This window comes from Crotalus tigris, unplaced genomic scaffold (genome assembly GCF_016545835.1).
Source record: "Crotalus tigris isolate CLP2741 ecotype Arizona unplaced genomic scaffold, ASM1654583v1 scf7180000018006.973166, whole genome shotgun sequence".
Classification (NCBI taxonomy): domain Eukaryota; kingdom Metazoa; phylum Chordata; class Lepidosauria; order Squamata; family Viperidae; genus Crotalus; species Crotalus tigris.
The window spans coordinates 79,896-99,051 of NW_024096771.1; the positions used below are offsets into that span (position 1 = coordinate 79,896).

Genomic DNA, 19,156 nt, shown 5'->3' on the forward strand with positions numbered 1-19,156 from the left:
CCATTCAGTCACTAAATAAACTGTTGTAAGTTGAGGACTGCTGGTATTAATTTTTGGAAGAAGGAAATCCCAGAATCACTAGTAGTGAAGCTCTCAAACCACAGCTAAGTTGCATTTCTGAGTCCTGATTCTATAATATTTAGGAAACGTGATATTCCTTCTCTTCTTCTTTGCAGGCTTTCATTGACATCTAGTACAAAGTCTGTGTCATTCCTTCCAAGGTCATGATTGCCTCTTTTCTTTTTTCTCATTTATTTTTCTCAGTGCTTGGAACACTTTTCTTAGATGTCCATGTCAGGTTTCTGCTTAAAAGCTGTCCCTTCCATGAATCCATTTAGCTTCCTTCCAGAAAACAAGATGGAAGCTATTATTGCTGAATTAGAATGACCAGCTATCATGACCAATAGTAAGGAATGGCGGGACTGTGATGCAGCAATATCTGAAAACCATGGATTCTCCATTTCTTTTGGATATTAAGCATACTTTTAAAAGTTACACCTAGTACTTGGAACTATTTATGAGAATAAGCAGTCATTTGAGTTTCAGTCCAAATCAGACCTATCCATTGCTTAACCCATTCCTCTACCATATATTATCTACTCAAAATCTTCTCCTTTTCCCAGCTAACATTTTCCTCTGATTTGTTTTTTTGTTGTCAGTAATATCTTTGGGAACAAATTAGTTATAAAGGATTTATGGCAGGATGCTGGGCTGGAAAGAAAGGGTTATCCCATCTGCGTAGATTGCCATTATGAACCTGACTGGGTTTCTGTGCAATTGCTTTAAAAAGCAAACATAAAAAGCAACAATTTTTAGTTTGAACTGGTATGAAATAATGGTATTTTCTAGTGCTGTATCACTGTGCCAATGATTTGGAAGAAATGGTTTAGATTTTTTGTCTGCTGTTCACTTAAATAGCCCTCTTATTATTATTTTTTCACACTTCTTCATGAGTTTGAAAAAGAATGCAACTGCTTTAAAGAGTCATCTCTTTGAAATTAATGCAATTCAAGTAGAAGCCTGGAAAAGAGGGGCTGCTTTAAATAATAGCATGCTTAGGAGCATCCAATACAAGGTCCAAATAATTTTAGAGTTCACAGTGCTAATATTGCATATAAATGCTCTCCATTTACTATTTCGTTTTTTTTTTCCCTTATTGCTTTTACTTCTTTTTCATTCTCTCCATTCATCTTACAATCAAAACTCTACAGTGCGGGCTTTTTTTTAAAAAAAATAAAGCATGAGAAAACTGCCAAAATTCTGCTTTTGTTGGCTGCCGTATCCCTTGTATTGTAATAGGCTAGAATGTTCTGCCAGTTTTTAAAAGCTATGAATAAAGCTACATGTTTTCCTTATCTAATTAAAGGAAGATATGGAAAGTTCATTGTATTTAATCTCTATAATGCATATTTATTGTTCTCTTCAAAATCTGAAGTCTGAAATCCAAATTGTAAATTCTCTGTTTCCTTGTACCAATTTTATTAATTTTCAGAAAGAGATAAAATACAAAATAACAGAAAATGTTGGGAGGGGAGGGGATCAAAAGGAGAGTAAAATTGAAAATTACTCCTTTGTATTTCTTTTTTTTTCATATTTGTTATTCCCCCCCCCCCTTGTCTCTCTTGTTGTAAAAAGAAAAATCACAGTAGCCTGACATACTTTCTTTTGGCAGGTATATTTTAAGGCTCACTTTATCTATTTAATTTATATCCTAAAGGAAATCAACCCTGACTGTTTCTTGAGCTGAAGCTCAAATACTTTTCCAATGAGAGGACTCATTGGAAAAGACCCTGATACTGGGAAAAATTGAATGCAAAAGGAATAGGGGATGGCAGAAGATGAGATGGTTAGATAGTGTCATTGATGCAATGAACATGAATTTGGACAACTGGGAGGCAATGGAGGACGGGAGAGTTGGAGTGCTATGGGCCACAGGGTCACGAAGAATTGGACATAATCTCTTCTCACTGGAGGTTTTTAAAAAGAGATTGCACAGCCATTTGTCCAGAATGATCTAGGGCAGTGGTTCTCAACCTGTGGGTCAGGACCCCATTTGGGGTCGAACGACTATTTCACGGGGGTCGCCAAACAACGCAATCCGCCATTTTTTCCCCCTTTTCCTTAGCTGTGCTACTCCCTTTTATTCTATTTGCTTTTGAAAGCCAATAGAATAGACTCTCTTGAATAGAGTCTAATTCTATTGGTTTTTCAAAAGTGCTGCAAGTTGTCTGCAGCGAAGGCAAGCTGCCTGGAAGTTTCCACCCCTCCCTGCTGAGCAACTACTAAAAATGTAAGTAAAAGAGGGCCAGGGGTGGGAGGTGGGAGGCCGGTGGGCACAGGGAGGGTTGCTGGCGCGCGTGGGGCCCGGCGGGTGCCTTACCTCCCTTGGGCTGGGCCAGGTGGTGGCCCAGCCGATGGTCGACCTGCGCCATCTCTGCCGCTTGCCAGCTACGCCTCGGCTGGCGCAGGGGGCAGCACCACGCATGTGCGGCGCTCCCGGGCAGGGAAAGTCCTCGGCTTACAACCGGTTGGATAGTCCTCGACTTACGACCGGTTGGGGTTGCAGCATTAAAAAGGTTGAGAACCACTGGTCTAGGGCAGGGGTAGGCAACCTTGGCTCTTTCATGACTCGTGGACTTCAACTCCCAGAATTCCTGAGCCCTGGTCTAGGGCAGCGGTCCCCAAACTTTGCGGCTTGGCAGCCCGGCTGGGGGAGGACAAGAGAACTGGACCCCGGGCGCGCACAGCTGCACTCATATAAGAGAGAAGAGAAGCCTTTGGGGCATGGTTTTATGCTCTTTCAGGCTTCTCCATGCCAAAAGCTTTTGCAAAGAAACAGAAGGCCTGAAGCAATGTGAGATTGCTCCCTGAAGCATTTTGTCCATTTGCAAAAGCTTTTGGCACAGGGAAGAGAAGGCTTTGGAGGCATGGTCTCATTCTCCTTCAGACTCACCTAGGCTGCCTGACACTCCAAAAATGGATTGGGCATCCTGCACAGGTAGCCTCGGTGAGTCAGCAAAGCTGAGCAGGGCGCACTCATCCCACTCAGCCTCTGCTCTCCCCACTCCGCTGTTCAGGAGCAGGCAGCTTGACAGCCTGGCTGCAGGGTGGGGGGAGGAAGAGGGGAATCTGATCACATGAGTGGCAGGCTGGTGCACATGCTGCACTCACACAAGAGAGAAGAGAACCATTTGGGGTACTGTTCACATGAGTGGAGCTGCACACACATTCATGCACTTCAGTCTGCCTCTTGTGTGGCCCGGTTCTGAATAGGCCATGTTCCAGTAGTGGGCTGGGGGTTGGGGATGATGATGATGATGATGATGTAGGAAACCCTATATCATTTCAGACAAATAGCTGAAAAACTTCTCTTCTTAAAAACTTCCAGTGTTGGAGCATTCACAGCTTCTGGAGGCAGGTTGTTCCACTGATTAATTGGAACTAACTAACTAACTAAGGAAATTTCTCCTTAGTTCTAGGTTGCTTCTCTCCTTGATTAGTTTCCATCCGTTGCTTCTTGTCCTGCCTTCAGGTGCCTTGGAAAATAGCTTGACTCCCTCTTCTTTGTGGCAGCCCCTGAGATATTGGAACACTGCTATCATGTCATCCCTCGTCCTTCTCTTCATTAAACTAGACATACCCAATTCCATCAACCCTTATAGGATGTCCTGCCTGAGCAGGGGGTTGAACTAGAAAATCTCCAAGGTCTCTTCCAACTCTGTTATTCTTTTATACTGATTGAACAACAATAATAACATTTAATTTCTAAAGAACTAAATATGTTTTTTGAGGGGCAGGAATCTAAAACCCTATGGTCTTGAAAAGTGATAGGAACTAATGAGGGACAAAAAACCCCATAACTCTGCCATAAGAGAGTTAAAATATATTGATTTGATTATTAGAATTTTAAAACACTTCAATCTTGCTATTTGACAGTTCACAAAGGAAAAATCCATAATTAATTATATAATAATAAAACAATCATAACACAGATACTAAATTACTTTATGGAGCCCAGAAAGAATTCTGTGGTTTTCCCTTAACTAATTAAGAAGCCTTCCTGAAAAGCTGCATTTTAGCTTCAAAAAAGACAGCAAGCTTCAAGCAAGCCTAAATTCCAGTGGTGAACTATTTGACAGCAAGGGTACAATAATGGAGAAGCATTTTCTCCTAGTCTTGGCACCTCAATCTCCCAGTAATTAAGAAATATCAGCAGATATTTTTACAAATTGTACAGGAAGATTCTTATTGAAGGAGGCACCCTGCAAGTGGTTTGCCCCCAACCGATATAGTTTAAGAGACGGAGACAGAGCGTTTTTACTCTTAATGGAATTACTGGAAATTTTTAGTTGTCTCTATCAGGATTCAGCAGTTTAATAATCTCTCGTAGAATTAAACAAAAATGAATTTGCATTTGATTCCTTATTCACAAGAAACTATTACAGAACATTTATTATTCAAATCATGCTATTTCTGTAAGGAATGTAATCCAGGTTTCCATAATTAAAATACACATATTCTTAATTGCTTTGATTTTGCACAAAATTTAAGATATGTGAATAAATCAGTTTCTTCACCTGAGACTTCCTCTGGACATGAGTTAGACTTCTTGGTATGCAGAAGTGGCCAACACTGAGTTACTTCTCACCTTATGAGTGAGAAACCAGATAAGAGCATATCTGGTCATTATAAGCACAAAGGACAGATGGAAACAAAGAATATTAAGTAGTCTGTTAAGTGGTATGAACTGAAAAACTAAACAGTGCATTTTTAGAATTTTGGCTTTATAACTAATTATTAACTGCAATTGCTGGAATTCTGTTGGCACCAGCTTTCAGCTTTCTTCAACACATTTTATTTATTCTGAGTTCTTGGATCTTCTTACGAGCCTATTATGAGCTGATTCCTGATGCTTGCTGGAAATTACTGGAAATTATTAGCCATAATTTCTTAGTCACCTATTTCACCTACCTCTACTGCTGTTTAACTTCCAGATTCATCAGTAGTAGGTGCAAATTATTTCATTTCTCTTTAATTTCCACTCCATTTTACCAACATAATATCCTGATATCATAATATCATTGATCAAAATATACCTTTGATCAAAACTGCATGAAGAATGATAGAAATACAATATTGTTCAATATAGCATGGACCTTTTGGGCCAATGATGGGGATTGGGACACATTGTGTTACAGTTCTTCACATTCTTCTTCAACAGGTGGTTCTAGTCATTGTTGAGGGGAGAGATAGGAACCACAGGTCTTCACTGATGGGGTGACTCAGGGTTCAATGCTCTCTCTCCCCTCCTGATTAACATTTAAAGAACCCCACTTGGTGAAGTCCTCTGCCGGTTCACAGCTTGGTATCATCACCATATTGATGATAGCCAGTTTTACAAATGCAATTGAAGCTATTTAGGTACTGACTCCTCATCTGGTGGCTGTTTGTGTCTGGATGGGAAAGAAAAGACACCCATTCAATCCCGACCAGAGTGGTTGTGGTTGTTTGGTCCCCCAATTCAGTACATTCCCACCATTAGTCTTGAATAGGGTTGCACTTCCCACTTCAAGAGTTATACACAACTTTGGGAGTCCTCCTGCTCCTCAAAGCTGTGACCTTTTAATAATAATAATAGTAGTAGTAGTAAAGTTGGAAGGGACCTTGGAGGTCATCTAGTCCAACCCCCTGCTCGGGCAGGAAACCCTACACCATTTCGGACAAGTGGCTGTCCAGTCTCTTCTTAAAAACTTCCAGTGTTGGAGCATTTACTGCTTCTGGAGGCAGGCTGTTCCACTGATTCATTGTTCTCACTGTCAGGAAGTTTCTCCTTAGTTCTAGGTTGCTTCTCTCCTTGATTAGTTTCCACCCGTTGCTTCTTGTCCTTCCTTCAGGTGCTTTGGAAAATAGCTTAATTCCCTCTTCTTTATGGCAGCCCCTGAGATATTGGAATACTGCTATCATGTCCCCCCTTGTCCTTCTCTTCGTTAAACTAGACATACCCAATTCTAGCAACCGTTCCTTATATGTTTTAGCCTTCAGTCCCCTAAACATCTTTGTTGCTCTTCTCTGTACTCTTTCTAGAGTCTCAACATCTTTTTTACATCGTGGTGACCAAAACTGGATGCAGTATTCCAAGTGTGGCCTTACCAAGGCATTGAAGAGTGGTATTACTACTTCACGTGATCTTGATTCTATCCCTCTGTTAATGCAGCCTAGCACTGTGGTGGCCTTTTTGGCAGCTGCAGCACACTGCTGGCTCATATTTAGGTGATTGTCTACTAGGACTCCGAGGTCCCTCTCACAGTTACTACTATTGAGCATGGTGCCACTTATGCTGTACTTGTGCATTTGGTTTTTCTTGCCTAAATGTAGAACTTTGCTTTTTTCACCATTGAATTTCATTTTGTTAGTTAGTGCCCAGTGTTCAAGTCTGTCCAGATCCTTCTGTATCTTAAGCCTGTCTTCTGGAGTGTTGGCTATTTCTGCCAGCTTGGTGTCGTCTGCAAATTTGATGAGTTCCCCATCTATCCCTTCATCCAAATCATTGATGAAGATGTTGAAGAGTACTGGGCCCAGAACAGAGCCCTGGGGCACCCCACTACACACTTCCCTCCATATAGATGCAGTTCCATTGAGGACCACTCGCTGAGTACGGCCGGTCAGCCAGCTACGGATCCATCTGGTGGTGGTTCTGCCTACCCCACATTTTTCTATCTTGTCAAGTAGTAGGTTGTGATCTACTTTATCAAATGCCTTACTGAAGTCCAAGTAAATTATGTCCACAGCAGTCCTCTGATCCACTAATTTTGTCACTTGGTCAAAGAAGGCAATAAGATTTGTCTGGCATGATCTATTTTTGACAAACCCATGTTGGCTTTTAGTAATGACTTTGTTTGCCTCTACAAAGCTGTGGCCTTTCACAGGTACATCTTGTGTGCCAATTGTGCCTCTTCCTTGATTAGAAGGTTCTTCCAATTGTCATTCACACCCTGGTCACCACACAACTGGACTATTTCAGTGAATTCCAGATGGGGCTTAAGGACACTACACTACATCTGGACGCTACAAGTGGTTCAAAGTTGCTTGAGCAGTACTGGACATTCCTTGTGCCCATCTGTCAGCATTTGCTACACAAGTAGCATTGGCTACCAATTGGCTTCTGATGCAGTTCCAAGGCACTGTTTGTTATCTTTAAAGCTCATCATGGCTTAGAGCCTGGCTATCTGAGGAACTATCACTCTCCCATTGTTTCAGTAGTATTAATGGTTATTATTTTAACTTGGGAATTCTATGAATAAACTTTAAAGCAAAATAAAATTTGCTACATGTAAGTAAGTTACTTTATAGATATATTCATATTTGGGATGCAGACAGTTCCTGAAAAATAAAATAACAGGGGGGGGGGAATAAAACCTAAAGAAGTTGACATACTTTCTACCAGGATTCTTTGCTGAGCAGGAATATTAACTTTAATCTTTTACTTTATATCCTAGTAGTATTATCATGTAACCTATGTGCAGCTGTTTCCATTTTTTTTGCCAGTCATTATCCCCAAGCTCATTATTCTTTGTACACATACACAGGCCTGTGATAATAGTTGTCAGATCTGGAAATGCTAACCAAAATGAAGTCTTGATATTACATTACATTATTGTGATTATTGCAAAATTAGAAACTAAATACTTTGCTAAGTTCAGGCATTCATGTCAAGCATATTTCCCTTGTAATGTGATTTCTTTATTTCTTCTTTCTTTTCCATTAAATAACTGGGTGATAGCTTCTTTCTGTTCTTTCTTAGATCCAGGTTGGGAAATTCAATCAAACAATTACTATGTTGCATCTTGGAGGAAGTGAAACAGCTATCACAGTTTCAATAGTCATCTGTAGCGTCTTACTCCTGTTCTCTATTGTAGGTAAGAAACCATACTGATTCCAAGTGTGTTAAGCATGCATTTTCAACAACTGAAATTGTTACTATCTATAAAATAATGTATTTACCATAATAGGAGATTGGCTGGGCAACATTCATGTGATGACCACTAGGTAATTATTTTGGGATTTAAGGATTTTCAAAAGATGTTTAAGGTAATCAGGAGGCAAAAGCAGCAAAGCAACATGGTGACATTGTACATATGAGCAGAACTCAACTTTGTAGACTTCTCTGTTTCAACATGGAAGTCTCTTGTTTTTTCCTTTTTCTAGACTGATAAGTCCAGAACCTTAATACACCATAACTGTGTCATTTCATCATTTAAACTGGCAGGAGATTAAACTATTAATGTTTGACAATTATGAGGGCAATTTGGAAATAAACCTCCATTTGGTTATCAATTACAGACACTTGCAGATACAGAACTTTTATTATACGAATTAGAAAACTACAACATTACATTAGTTTTTGACATAATTGCCATTCAAATTGAGGCATTTATCATAACGTCTTATATCAGCGGTTTTCAATCTATGGGTCGCGACCCCATTTGGGGTCGAACGACCATTTTACGGGGGTTGCCAAACAACGCGATCCGCCATTTTTCCCCCTCGGGGCGGCGCTGCGCATGCGCGCCACACATGGGGGGGCACCACGCATGCGCGCCGCGCATGGGAGCGGCGCGTCCGTGTGACGGGGTTGCGGTCACACAAAGGTTGAGAACCGCTGTCTTATATGGTTTGAAATTCTTTCTGCAAAACAATTTCCCACCTGGGAATGAGGCCACCCTGTAACAGCATCTCGAACCCATTCGGTGTGTTTTGTGCTTCTCAGAAAGGAGTTTTGGTATCCAATGAGCACAGAACTTGCGGTATCCCAAATTTTCTTTCACTACCTCATACAAAACAGTCCGAGAAGCTGTAAAGAAAGCGCAAATATGAACCGACGGACTGGGCGGCCACTTCTTGCCTCATTGTGCATGTCATTTCATCCATCTTTAAACATGCAACCCATTGACATATGAGACCTTCACTCACCATGTTTGGTCTGTAAACATTACACAGTTCACGATGAATTGCAGCTTCCAAAAGTTTTTTCACACACAGGAATCGTATTATTGCATGCACTTCACATTTGGAGGGATTTTCTGTGGCAGGGTTCATTTTCAGTTGACCTAGTGGTTGAGTAAACTGCAACACAACCTTCTCCTTCCACTCCTCACTGCCTACTGAACTACTGTGCATGGCACCATAGGGCAGGTGTCGCTATCCCCGCCTATTTCTCGCACATGCTCAAATGGAGTTTTATTTCCGAATTGCCCTCGTATTTGGTGGCTCTGGAACCTGTTGAAAATAATCTTGTGAATGCCATGTAGAATATCAGTTGTCTACTCCTGTATAAATTTAAACTAAATACTGATATTTCAATATAACCTGTGTCCATATTTTACATCTTACCTCCCTGAGAAACATGAATGTTTAATTCACCTAACCACTTTTTCAGTCTCCCATTTTCCTTTTTTATCCATTCATTCTTCTTTTATATATTTTGTTTCACAATACAGTCTTCATTCTCTTTTTATCATCAAACTATCTTAACATTCATCTCTCACTGTTTATTCATTGCACATCGATTCATCACCCATTGATTTTACCACACATGTTGGCTAAGTACTTCATTTGGGTTATAATTCAACTTTTATGTTCCTCCTGACATATCCAGTTTTAATTTCCATATAATAAAGTGAACAGAGCTACAATCTGATACACAACCATTTTTGCTTCTTTCAGTAAATATTCATTTCTCAAAAATATCACATATTACCTGTCATTTTTCTATTATAATTTGTACATCTTAATATTTCTCCGACCATTTTCTCATCTTTAAGAAACATTACACCTAGGTACGCAAATTCATTTATTTTGATATATGCATTATTTCTATCATCTGTCACACTTATTGCATTCAACAACCAAGCCTCAACTCTATGATTACTGAAAAAAGTCATTATTAATCAAATTTCATTGCTTTATCATATGCTGTCTCTAGGTCAATAAGTATACAATAAACTATCATTCCTACATTTCTGCTAAAGAGCAAAAATCTAGTTTGCGCACACACTAGTTTGCATGTCTTAATCAGGATTCTATTGTATGCCTTCTTGGGCACACTTAATAAGTCAATTGTTTTTTTAAAAACATTCTTGTAGCATATATGATTTCATTTTCATCCATTTTTCTTGGACTTTAATGTTTCATTAATTCTACTCATCAGCATATCATTATCATTCAGATACAAATGTCTAAAATGTTCCTTGCTCTCTAATGTTTGAATCCTCACTTTTAATTCTTAATACCATCCATTCTGCTGGAGGCTCCTTGTTTAGCCTTTTCACCCATTTGCGAAACAATTTGTATTCGTGTCAGAATCATTGCATTTTCTCTTCCTCTATAACCTTATCGTTTCTTTTGCTTTTTAACATTCTTTGGCATTATACTTTTCTCAGCCTGATCATCATATAGAGATTTTTTACCATGCTTATTTTTGCAGCATTGTTCCTGTATATATACATTCTTTATATGTATTTATTCTTCTTCATGGCTACTTTATGTTATCATTTGACCAGGCATCCCTTTCCAAACTTTCTATTAGTGCAACTCCAGACTTTTCTGTGGCATTCTATAACAGAGAACTTTTCATTCATCCAAGCAATATCTACATCATCTTTCCTTGGGTCTACTTTCTATTCATTCTTTTGGGAGATTAATCTATTTTATAATCCTTTTTCAAACAGGAAATGTATTTTCCCTCCATTATTTCATTCTTGTTTTTAACTTTCTTTTTCCTCAATATTTTTTTTTCCTATGATCCACCTTAACACTTCCAAAATGGCTTTTCCTTCAATCAGAACATCTCATTATCTTCTTAGCATTCTCTAATTTTCTCAGATTTTCATCAAAAACCAACCAAATCAATCATGCTTATAGATATATACCTATTAATTCTTTTGCCATTTATAATTTATGGAAAAACAGAAATCTTTTATGCTCTGAACCATTTAAGCACATTCAAAGAATAACTAATTTAATGTTAATATTTATTGCTTTAATATTTTTCATTGTTTTTAATGATTGTAAACTGTCTAGAGTCACATCCAGAATGAGATGGACAGCATATAAATTGAACAAATGAATGAATGAATGAGTGAATGAAAAATAAATAAACAAATAAATAAATAAATAATCTCTGCTATTCCATAAATTATCTTTGGTTCTTCCAACCTTGCCATTCAGTGGAGCATACATCTATTAACAACCTAGAGATTTCTACTTTCATGTGCAAGCACAACTTAAATCACATCAATTTATACTTTCTGACATAAATTGTATTTCTTTTATCCATATTTAAAATTACCTTTGTGTAATATACTTCATGGTACCTGTTCATTTAAGTCCACTTCATGAGATCATGCAGTATCTCCTTTATTCAGATCTGCTATATTTTCTCCTTTTATTTTATTTAAGAGTGACATCTGATTTTCTTCCATATCATTTGTTAATTTTTATCATTTTTTAAAATTTATTTATTTTGTGACTCTGAGTCATTGTTGACTACAGGTGACTGCACAGACAAGTCCCCGCAGTTTTTTTTTGGGGGGGGGGGCAACGGAAGCGTTTTGCCCTTGCCTCTTTCTGAGGCTGAGAGAATGCGACTGGCACTCAAAGTTACCCAGACTTTTTAGGGAAACAGCAGAGAAGATTGCAAATGGCAATCATGTGATCCTGGGGCAATTGGCAATCGGTCATAGATACAAACAGGTTGGCAAACATCCAGATCATAATCACATGACCACAAGTGGGCTGGGACAGCCAGAATTACAAAGACTGGTTGTAATCATGATTTGTTCAGCTCTGTTATAACTTGGAATGGTTGCTGACCAAATAGTCATAGATCGAGAACTGCCTGTATAGTGTTTCCTGCATCCAACTGACTTGGAAGTATATGCTGTATATTGCAAGGTTTCAAGAGAAAGCTTTTATTTGTTGGTATACAACTACCACCAGATATACTACATTACACAGATTTAAATCTATTAAACGGATCAGATTGGTTTTCAATAATTCCTTACATATATAAAATCCATACATATGCTTAGTATGATAGCTATGTTACAATTATGATTTCTAGTTGTTTTAATTTAATTATATACAATTAATATCTTTGTTTATTCAGTTTATAACTTGCTTTTCTTCCTCAAGAGCCAAAGCTATTCATAGAACTTATAGAAATTTGTTAAGCAAATATAAATACAATTTATTTTTATGGTATTTTTACTAAATAATAATCTGCTAATCAAAATTATGTTTAACTTTCTCATTTCATTGTTTTTAGTCATTCATTCTGGGCATAAATTTGTCTTGCATATTGCTATGTGCTGTTAAATTCTGCCAAGTTTTGCTGCAGGCTACATATTAATGAGCCTGATTATAATGTTAATATTCTTCTGTGCCAAAATAGTTAATATTGTGCCAGAATTAATACAATCAATTAATACTGAGAGGTTTTATCAGATGTTCACAGTCATTAGATCAATTTACATGTAACATAAAGTACATAAGTGGTAGATTCATGTATTCTGTTTTTCCCCCCTATTCTGATTGCAAGGAGGTGACAGTAAACACTAGCTCCCACTGTCATACACTGATTTTTTAAATGTTTGAATGAGAAATTATCTTTAACATTCACTAGGAAATTACAAGTCCATTAGCAAGATTGAAAAAAATCTCAGAAGAAAACTGTGTTTCTATAATGATGCATGTAAACAACATGTATGTAAACATATAGTAACCATAAGTCAAACGTGACTCAAGGAAGCATATATTTATCTTATGTTTTCTTTAATATGTTTTATATTTTCTTGTCTTTAATTGTTGTTTGCAACTAGTGCTTGTTTCAGTATACCAGACCTTGATTCTGAAAGATCAGTCATAATTAATTGAAAATAACAGAATAACAGAGTTGTAAGGGACCTTGGAGGTCTTCTAGTCCAACCCCCAGCTCAGCCAGGAAACCCTATACCCATGGTGGCGAACCTATGGCACGCGTGCCACAGGTGGCACGCAGAGCCCTCTCTGTGGGCACGCGCGCCGTCGCCCCAGTCCTAGGCCTTCAGCTGGGTTTTATAAAACCTTTTCGCTTTAGGCCTCCACTGCCGTGTGCAAAAAAAAAGTTTCACTCAACCAATCAATTTTAACTTCTCGCGGGAAAAAAAGTTGGAATTGATTGATTGAACTTTTAGTCCCACCCAGTCTGCCGTTACCATCACAGCCACGCCCACCATATGGGCCATGCCCACCCAATTGGCCACACCCACCCAGCACCTGACGATACATAAGTGAGTTTTCAGTTGCAGTTTGGTCACTCGGTCTCTAAAAGGTTCGCCATCACTGCCCTATACCATTTCAAACAAATGGTTGTCCAATCTCTTCTTAAAAACTTCCAGTATTGGAGTATTCACAACTTCTGGAGGCAGGTGGTTCCACTGATTAATTGTTCTAAATGTCAGGAAATTTCTCCTTAGTACTAGGCTGCTTGTCTGGTAGCAGAAGCTTCCAATCTCATTCTAAGAAAAGAAAGGAAGAAGTAGCATTTACAGTTCTTAAGTTTATGCTGGTAGTGCTAAGCTAGGGAGCGTGTATGACTTCAGATGGTATGGAAATACAACTGATGGGATCCTTCACAAAGGTCCTTAATGGACATGTTGCAGATTTTGATTCAGGATCATAATGTAGCTATGTTGCCTACTTTGGTGCTAAGGTGAAATTTGGCATTATGTTTTTTATCACAGTACACCATTCTGTCTTTGACTGTGCAGAGATTTAATAAAATAAATGCTAACACTGTAAAAATGCAGGTATTTAGATTGCACTTAATAAGATAGCTCCTAATTGATGCAAGATTTTCAGTTGTTTCTAGATCCATTTCAAATCCCTACTACAATTATTTCCCCCTTCAAGTTTGGGGGGAAAGTTCTTGGGAAAAACACCTATTTTCATCTTTAGATTTTGGAACTGCTTCCCAGAACTCCTCTTAGTTCCTTATTATCTGATTTGTAGTGAATAACAGAGAGAGAACTTTTCAGTCCTGGTGACTACTTTGGAGTGTTCTTGCAAGAGACGGTCACTTGGGATCCAGGGAGAGGTCATCTGGTGTTAAGCAAACACCTTCTCCTCTTCCAAGTATTTTTAGGGTTTTTTTAAAAAAAAAACCTTACTTTTTCATTTATTTTATTAAAGTTGTAGCTTTTGATTTTATTTTAATATTTTTTTTATGGCACTTGAAGAATTAACAAATAACAAAAGAAAAATAAATGACACATTTAATATTTGTAGCTGCATGAATTCTCCATTTACTTCATAGTTCAGTTGTTTATTATGTAAATTAAATGGTTGATATACCTAATGTCATTCAGTCTTTTCTGAAACTTTTTGATCCATCAGACAGAGTTTCTGCAGGATGGCCTGTCACTAATTGCTTGTTATAATGATAGTATCTAGCCACCTGCTCTTCTGTTTTCAATTGTCTTTACTGGTAATTTCTCCAATTAAAGAGGAGAATTTATTATTTATTCTTCCTGCTTTCACACTGTGGTATATGTCCAGAATGTTTAAATTCTAGTTTCACTACTAGTAATTCCAGGGAACAGTTTAGCTTTACTTCAGCTAATATTTAATACATATTAGCATCTAAATACAGGTATATTCCTCTGGTATTTGGTATTTTGTAAAATATCACTGTAGAAAGAACAACTGAACTTCCTAATCCTTTGGAAACATCTTTTGATATACAACCCAACGGACTAAATTTCAAATCCAGCTCTGATAATTGTTTATCTTTCCAATTGATTGGAAAGCTATTATAGCAGCAGCTATTATAACTTCTGGAATAGTAGATTATATTATGTGTACTTTTTCTTAACAAATAATCATAAATCAGTGCTGGTTTAATACAAAAGATTCATTTGTTATTCTGGCTTTGGGGCCACTTTTTCCCTTTCTGTATTCCAGCATTGTTTGTGTTTTGCACCAAAAGCCGACGGGCAGAGCGTTATTGGCAAAAAACTCTGCTGCAGATGGAAGAGATGGAGTCTCAGATCAGGGAAGAAATCCGTAAAGGTAAGCGTTGTACTTGGGCAGAATGGCGGAGTCATTTGGCAGCAAAGAAATTTATCTTCTGGAATATTATTTACTACAGATTAGGCAGAATAATATACTGTTAGTATTCCTAATAATTTATACATTGAATGAAAGTGACTCATTCTCTTCATTATGGTTTCCTTCAATTAGGTTTTGCTGAACTTCAGACAGATATGACAGATCTTACCAAGGAATTAAATCGCAGCCAAGGAATCCCATTTCTTGAATACAAATACTTTGTGACTCGCACTTTCTTTCCCAAAGTAAGACAAAGTCGTATACTACTATTTGTTATTTATAGGTCTTATATGTCACTTTATTTAGCTCACTCTGAGTAGCTTACAACTTGCAAACCCATATTTTCAGATTATAAGCAGGTTTTAAAATTATAACCATACTTTATAAATGTCATTTTTGGTGATTTTAAGCTCTGTGTATTTATGCATATATATTTCAGTTTTTGTCAAGCTGCCTGTCATCAGGGGTGTGAATGCTATAAATATGTATCATTCTGATACACAGCACAAAAAAGTATATTAATTTTTCACAAAGCAGACTTTCTACCACTTTTAGCTTTAGAAAATTAAAATGTATGGCAAGTATCTAATGAAAACTTCTTTAAAAACAGAAATCTGTGAGAAACTGTAGGCTTATATCTTTTGGTGGGAGTTCTCTATTTCGCCTTTAAGGACCAGTTGTTTTCCTCACATTTTTGGCAACTTTAATTTTAGAAGCAGAATAAATGAAAGCAAATAAAATATAAGCAACTACATTGTATCCAAAGACATTTTGAAGATAAAACTCAAAATATTTTTCTTCAGGTCATTCAAACTACAAGTCTAGGAAAATAAATCAGTTCTGTTGTTTTAGTCTTTTTAAAGGTACAATAGTGCAGATATCCCATAGCCACTGTTTGTGGATTGGCCCTGAATAATTCTCTCTTTGCTGGGGAGGCCTGAATGTTGGACAACTGAGTTCATGATCTCAATATAGTGAAAGCTTTGTTTTTCCAAAATGTGTCTTGTTAAAAGTTGTTCTGCTTGTTCATTCAGAAATCTGTAGCCAGGAGTTTAAAAGTTCCATAGGACATATAAAGTTATATAAAGAGCCGTGGTGGCACAGTGGTTAGAATGCAGAATTGCAGGCTAACTCTATGTACAGGCTCAAGCTTGAGACCTTCCATCCTTCTGAGGTTGGTAAAATGAGGACCCAGAGTGTTGGGGGCAATATGCTGACTCTATGAACCAAAAGCCTCCAGAAGTTTGAATGCTCCAACACTGGACAACCATTTGTCTGAAATGGTATAGGGTTTCCTGCCTGAGCTGGGGGTTGGAGTAGAAGATCTCCAAGGTCACATCCAACTCTATTATTATTATAACCACTTAGCGAGTCCTGTAAAGCACTATGAAGTGGTATATAAGTCTAAGTGCTATTGTTATTTTTTTTCTAATGAGTGGTCTCATATTATGACATCTCCTTATAACTGTTAAATATTAATGCTCTGTTAGCATGCTGTTGAAAGAAAAGTCTTCATCAGGGTCCAGTCCAGGCTGAGAGTAAACAAAACGGAGACTGCTTTAGAAAGAAGGTTGTAGTTTATTGAAGAGCAGAACTATAAGACACGAGGCTCTGGAACAATTGACCAATGTAGCTGGGAGTGATGGGTTTTTATACCTTCTTGGGCTTTTGTGTTTGGAGTTCCTGTTTCTGTGGCATGAACTTTGACCTGAAGTTCTTTTGAGTGTGTCCTTTTTGGTAGTGGTGGGTTAATCCTATTATGTCCTAAAGGTCATGTTTCCTGTCCTTAGTGTTTGGGTGGGGGAATGTAGATTTTAGGGGTCTTTGTCTTTCTAATCTCATTAGCTACAAGCTTCCTGGCGCCAGCCTTTCTGAAAGGATTATCACATCTGCATTTCTACAGGCCTGGTTTCTGCTGAGTTTCTGGCTGGGGGGAGGGAGACTTGGGTCTGTCTTTGCCTAAAACTTTTCATTATTCCTTTGGGGAAATATAATATTCTGCCTTTTTAAAATTTCCTTCTTGGGGGGGGGCTGCTGTCCTCCCACAATGCAATTTAGTAAAGACATGAAGAATTAAATTACACCTCTGTTTTGCTAAATTCAAAATTCTTGCTTCCTTTGTTTATTTTTTTCTAGTGTTCTTCTCTCTATGAGGAGCGATACATACTGCCTTCTCAGCACCTCAATTCCCAGATGGGGTCTCAAATCCAAGAAACTCATCCATTATTGTTGGGGGAATGGAAAGTATGTAATTCTTCGATAAATTCAGCTTAATCTATTATATCCACCATAGTACTGATCATTTTATTATGAGTGCTTAAGAATATGATATATTTGGGATATTGGAAAAGAAAAAACAGAGTAGCTAGTAAAGTTTCTTCTCAAGAAAATAGAAGAAACTGGTGAAATCTCTTTATGACTTGTACAGAATTGGAACATATTATATGTTTGTGAAAATACATAGTATAGTGTAAATATAGCAACAGTATATTCAGTCTTTGATTTATTCCTGAAGAGATTAGTTAATATCACTGATTTATGTGTAGTATTTATATCTGTAGTACTTGTCCATAATGTCTAAAGTAATTCATTTTAGCCAAATAATTCAGTCTGATATAAGCCCACATGGCTACTACTTCAATTACTCTAAAAATAGTGCTTAGTGATTCAAGTTTAATATTAAAAAGTATCTGAGTGAAATGCAAGGAATTCTATTGCTGCTTTCTTTTCTTTAAGGTAAAGTGGGAGAATAGTCTACTTTTTGTACAAATCATAATGAAATCTCTATTAGATTTACTGTTAAAAGGGTTCTGACTAAATTGGAGGAGCTTTGACATAATAGAGTTCAAACATCTAGTTTAAAAATCAGATAATATACGTATCTGATTAATTAGGTTAATAATAAGAAATTCAATATTAATTTCCTTTGTTTGCATACTAGGGTGGTATGTCTTAATATTGGTTTCAGTGTGGTTATTGGCAAGTTTATTTTGTACACTATGTGAAGAAAAAAAATATGAAGCATTCTTTTCTCATCCAGATTGCCGTTTTTTCCTTAGATTCCTGAAAACTGTAGACCAAATATGGAAGAAGGAATTGCATTGTTCTCTACCTTACTTAACAACAAGCACTTTCTCATTGTGTTTGTCCATGCTCTTGAGCAGCAAAAAGATTTTGCTGTGCGAGACAGGTATGACTCCTTGAAAACTTAAGCTAAAGTGAGATAGTACAAATTTAATTCAAGCTGGCTACAGCTGTTATTCTGAAAAATTAGATGAGTCTACCCTGATTTTTTTTCATCAGAAACATTCTGAAAAATAGAATGTTTTTTCTATGCTTTTCTGTACTGTTGCTCTGTGTTTTTTAAACCTAGTATTTGTGCTTATAGAATAAATGTTTTATTTAATTATTTAATAAACTAGAACACAGTGCTGGTTATGAATGTTACATAACAAAATTATTTGTAACTATAGAGATAATCCTGTACATATAACTAGTTGTTTAATGATTGTTCTGAATTACGACAGTCTCAGAGAGGGTCCTGTACAGCCTGTAAAGTCCTACTGGCCATTATAAAATGACACTCCCCACCTCCCCCATTACATGTCTCCATTTCAGGTGCTTGGTAAAAGATTCATATTTATAATTGGTTGCAGGATCCCACAATCATGTGGCCATAATTTGCAGCCTTTTTTGCTGATTTACAGCAAAAAAAGACCCATTGGGGAAAATGGAATCAAACTTACAACAGTCTGATTCGCTTAACTACCGCCATAAAAACATTTGTAAAGTTGGATTGTAATTTTTAAGACCATCTTAAAGTCCATTTTGGTAATCTGGAAAGGAATTTGTTCATCTTCAGTAAGAACTGAAATAAAATGTTAAAAAACTCAAGCCCTTCACAAACCCACAGACCAAATGTTTCCTTTAAAGTAGCCATCTTGTTCTCTAGTAATTAACCTAAAAAATCTTGTTTTGAGTTTGAAATGTAAACAAGACGGATTTTGTT

The 19,156-nt window shown here is 37.3% G+C and overlaps 1 protein-coding gene across 1 annotated transcript in view; it reads left to right on the top strand.

Moving 5' to 3' along the window:
- The window catches only part of PLXND1 (plexin D1), a 137,487-nt gene that overhangs the window by 56,183 nt on the left and 62,148 nt on the right, over nucleotides 1-19,156 (top strand). The window contains exons 19-23 of the mRNA XM_039346542.1: nucleotides 7,802-7,916; nucleotides 15,001-15,108; nucleotides 15,280-15,392; nucleotides 17,284-17,391; nucleotides 18,207-18,337. Coding sequence (XP_039202476.1) covers nucleotides 7,802-7,916; nucleotides 15,001-15,108; nucleotides 15,280-15,392; nucleotides 17,284-17,391; nucleotides 18,207-18,337 — 575 coding nt within the window. The remainder of the gene's footprint in view (nucleotides 1-7,801; nucleotides 7,917-15,000; nucleotides 15,109-15,279; nucleotides 15,393-17,283; nucleotides 17,392-18,206; nucleotides 18,338-19,156) is intronic.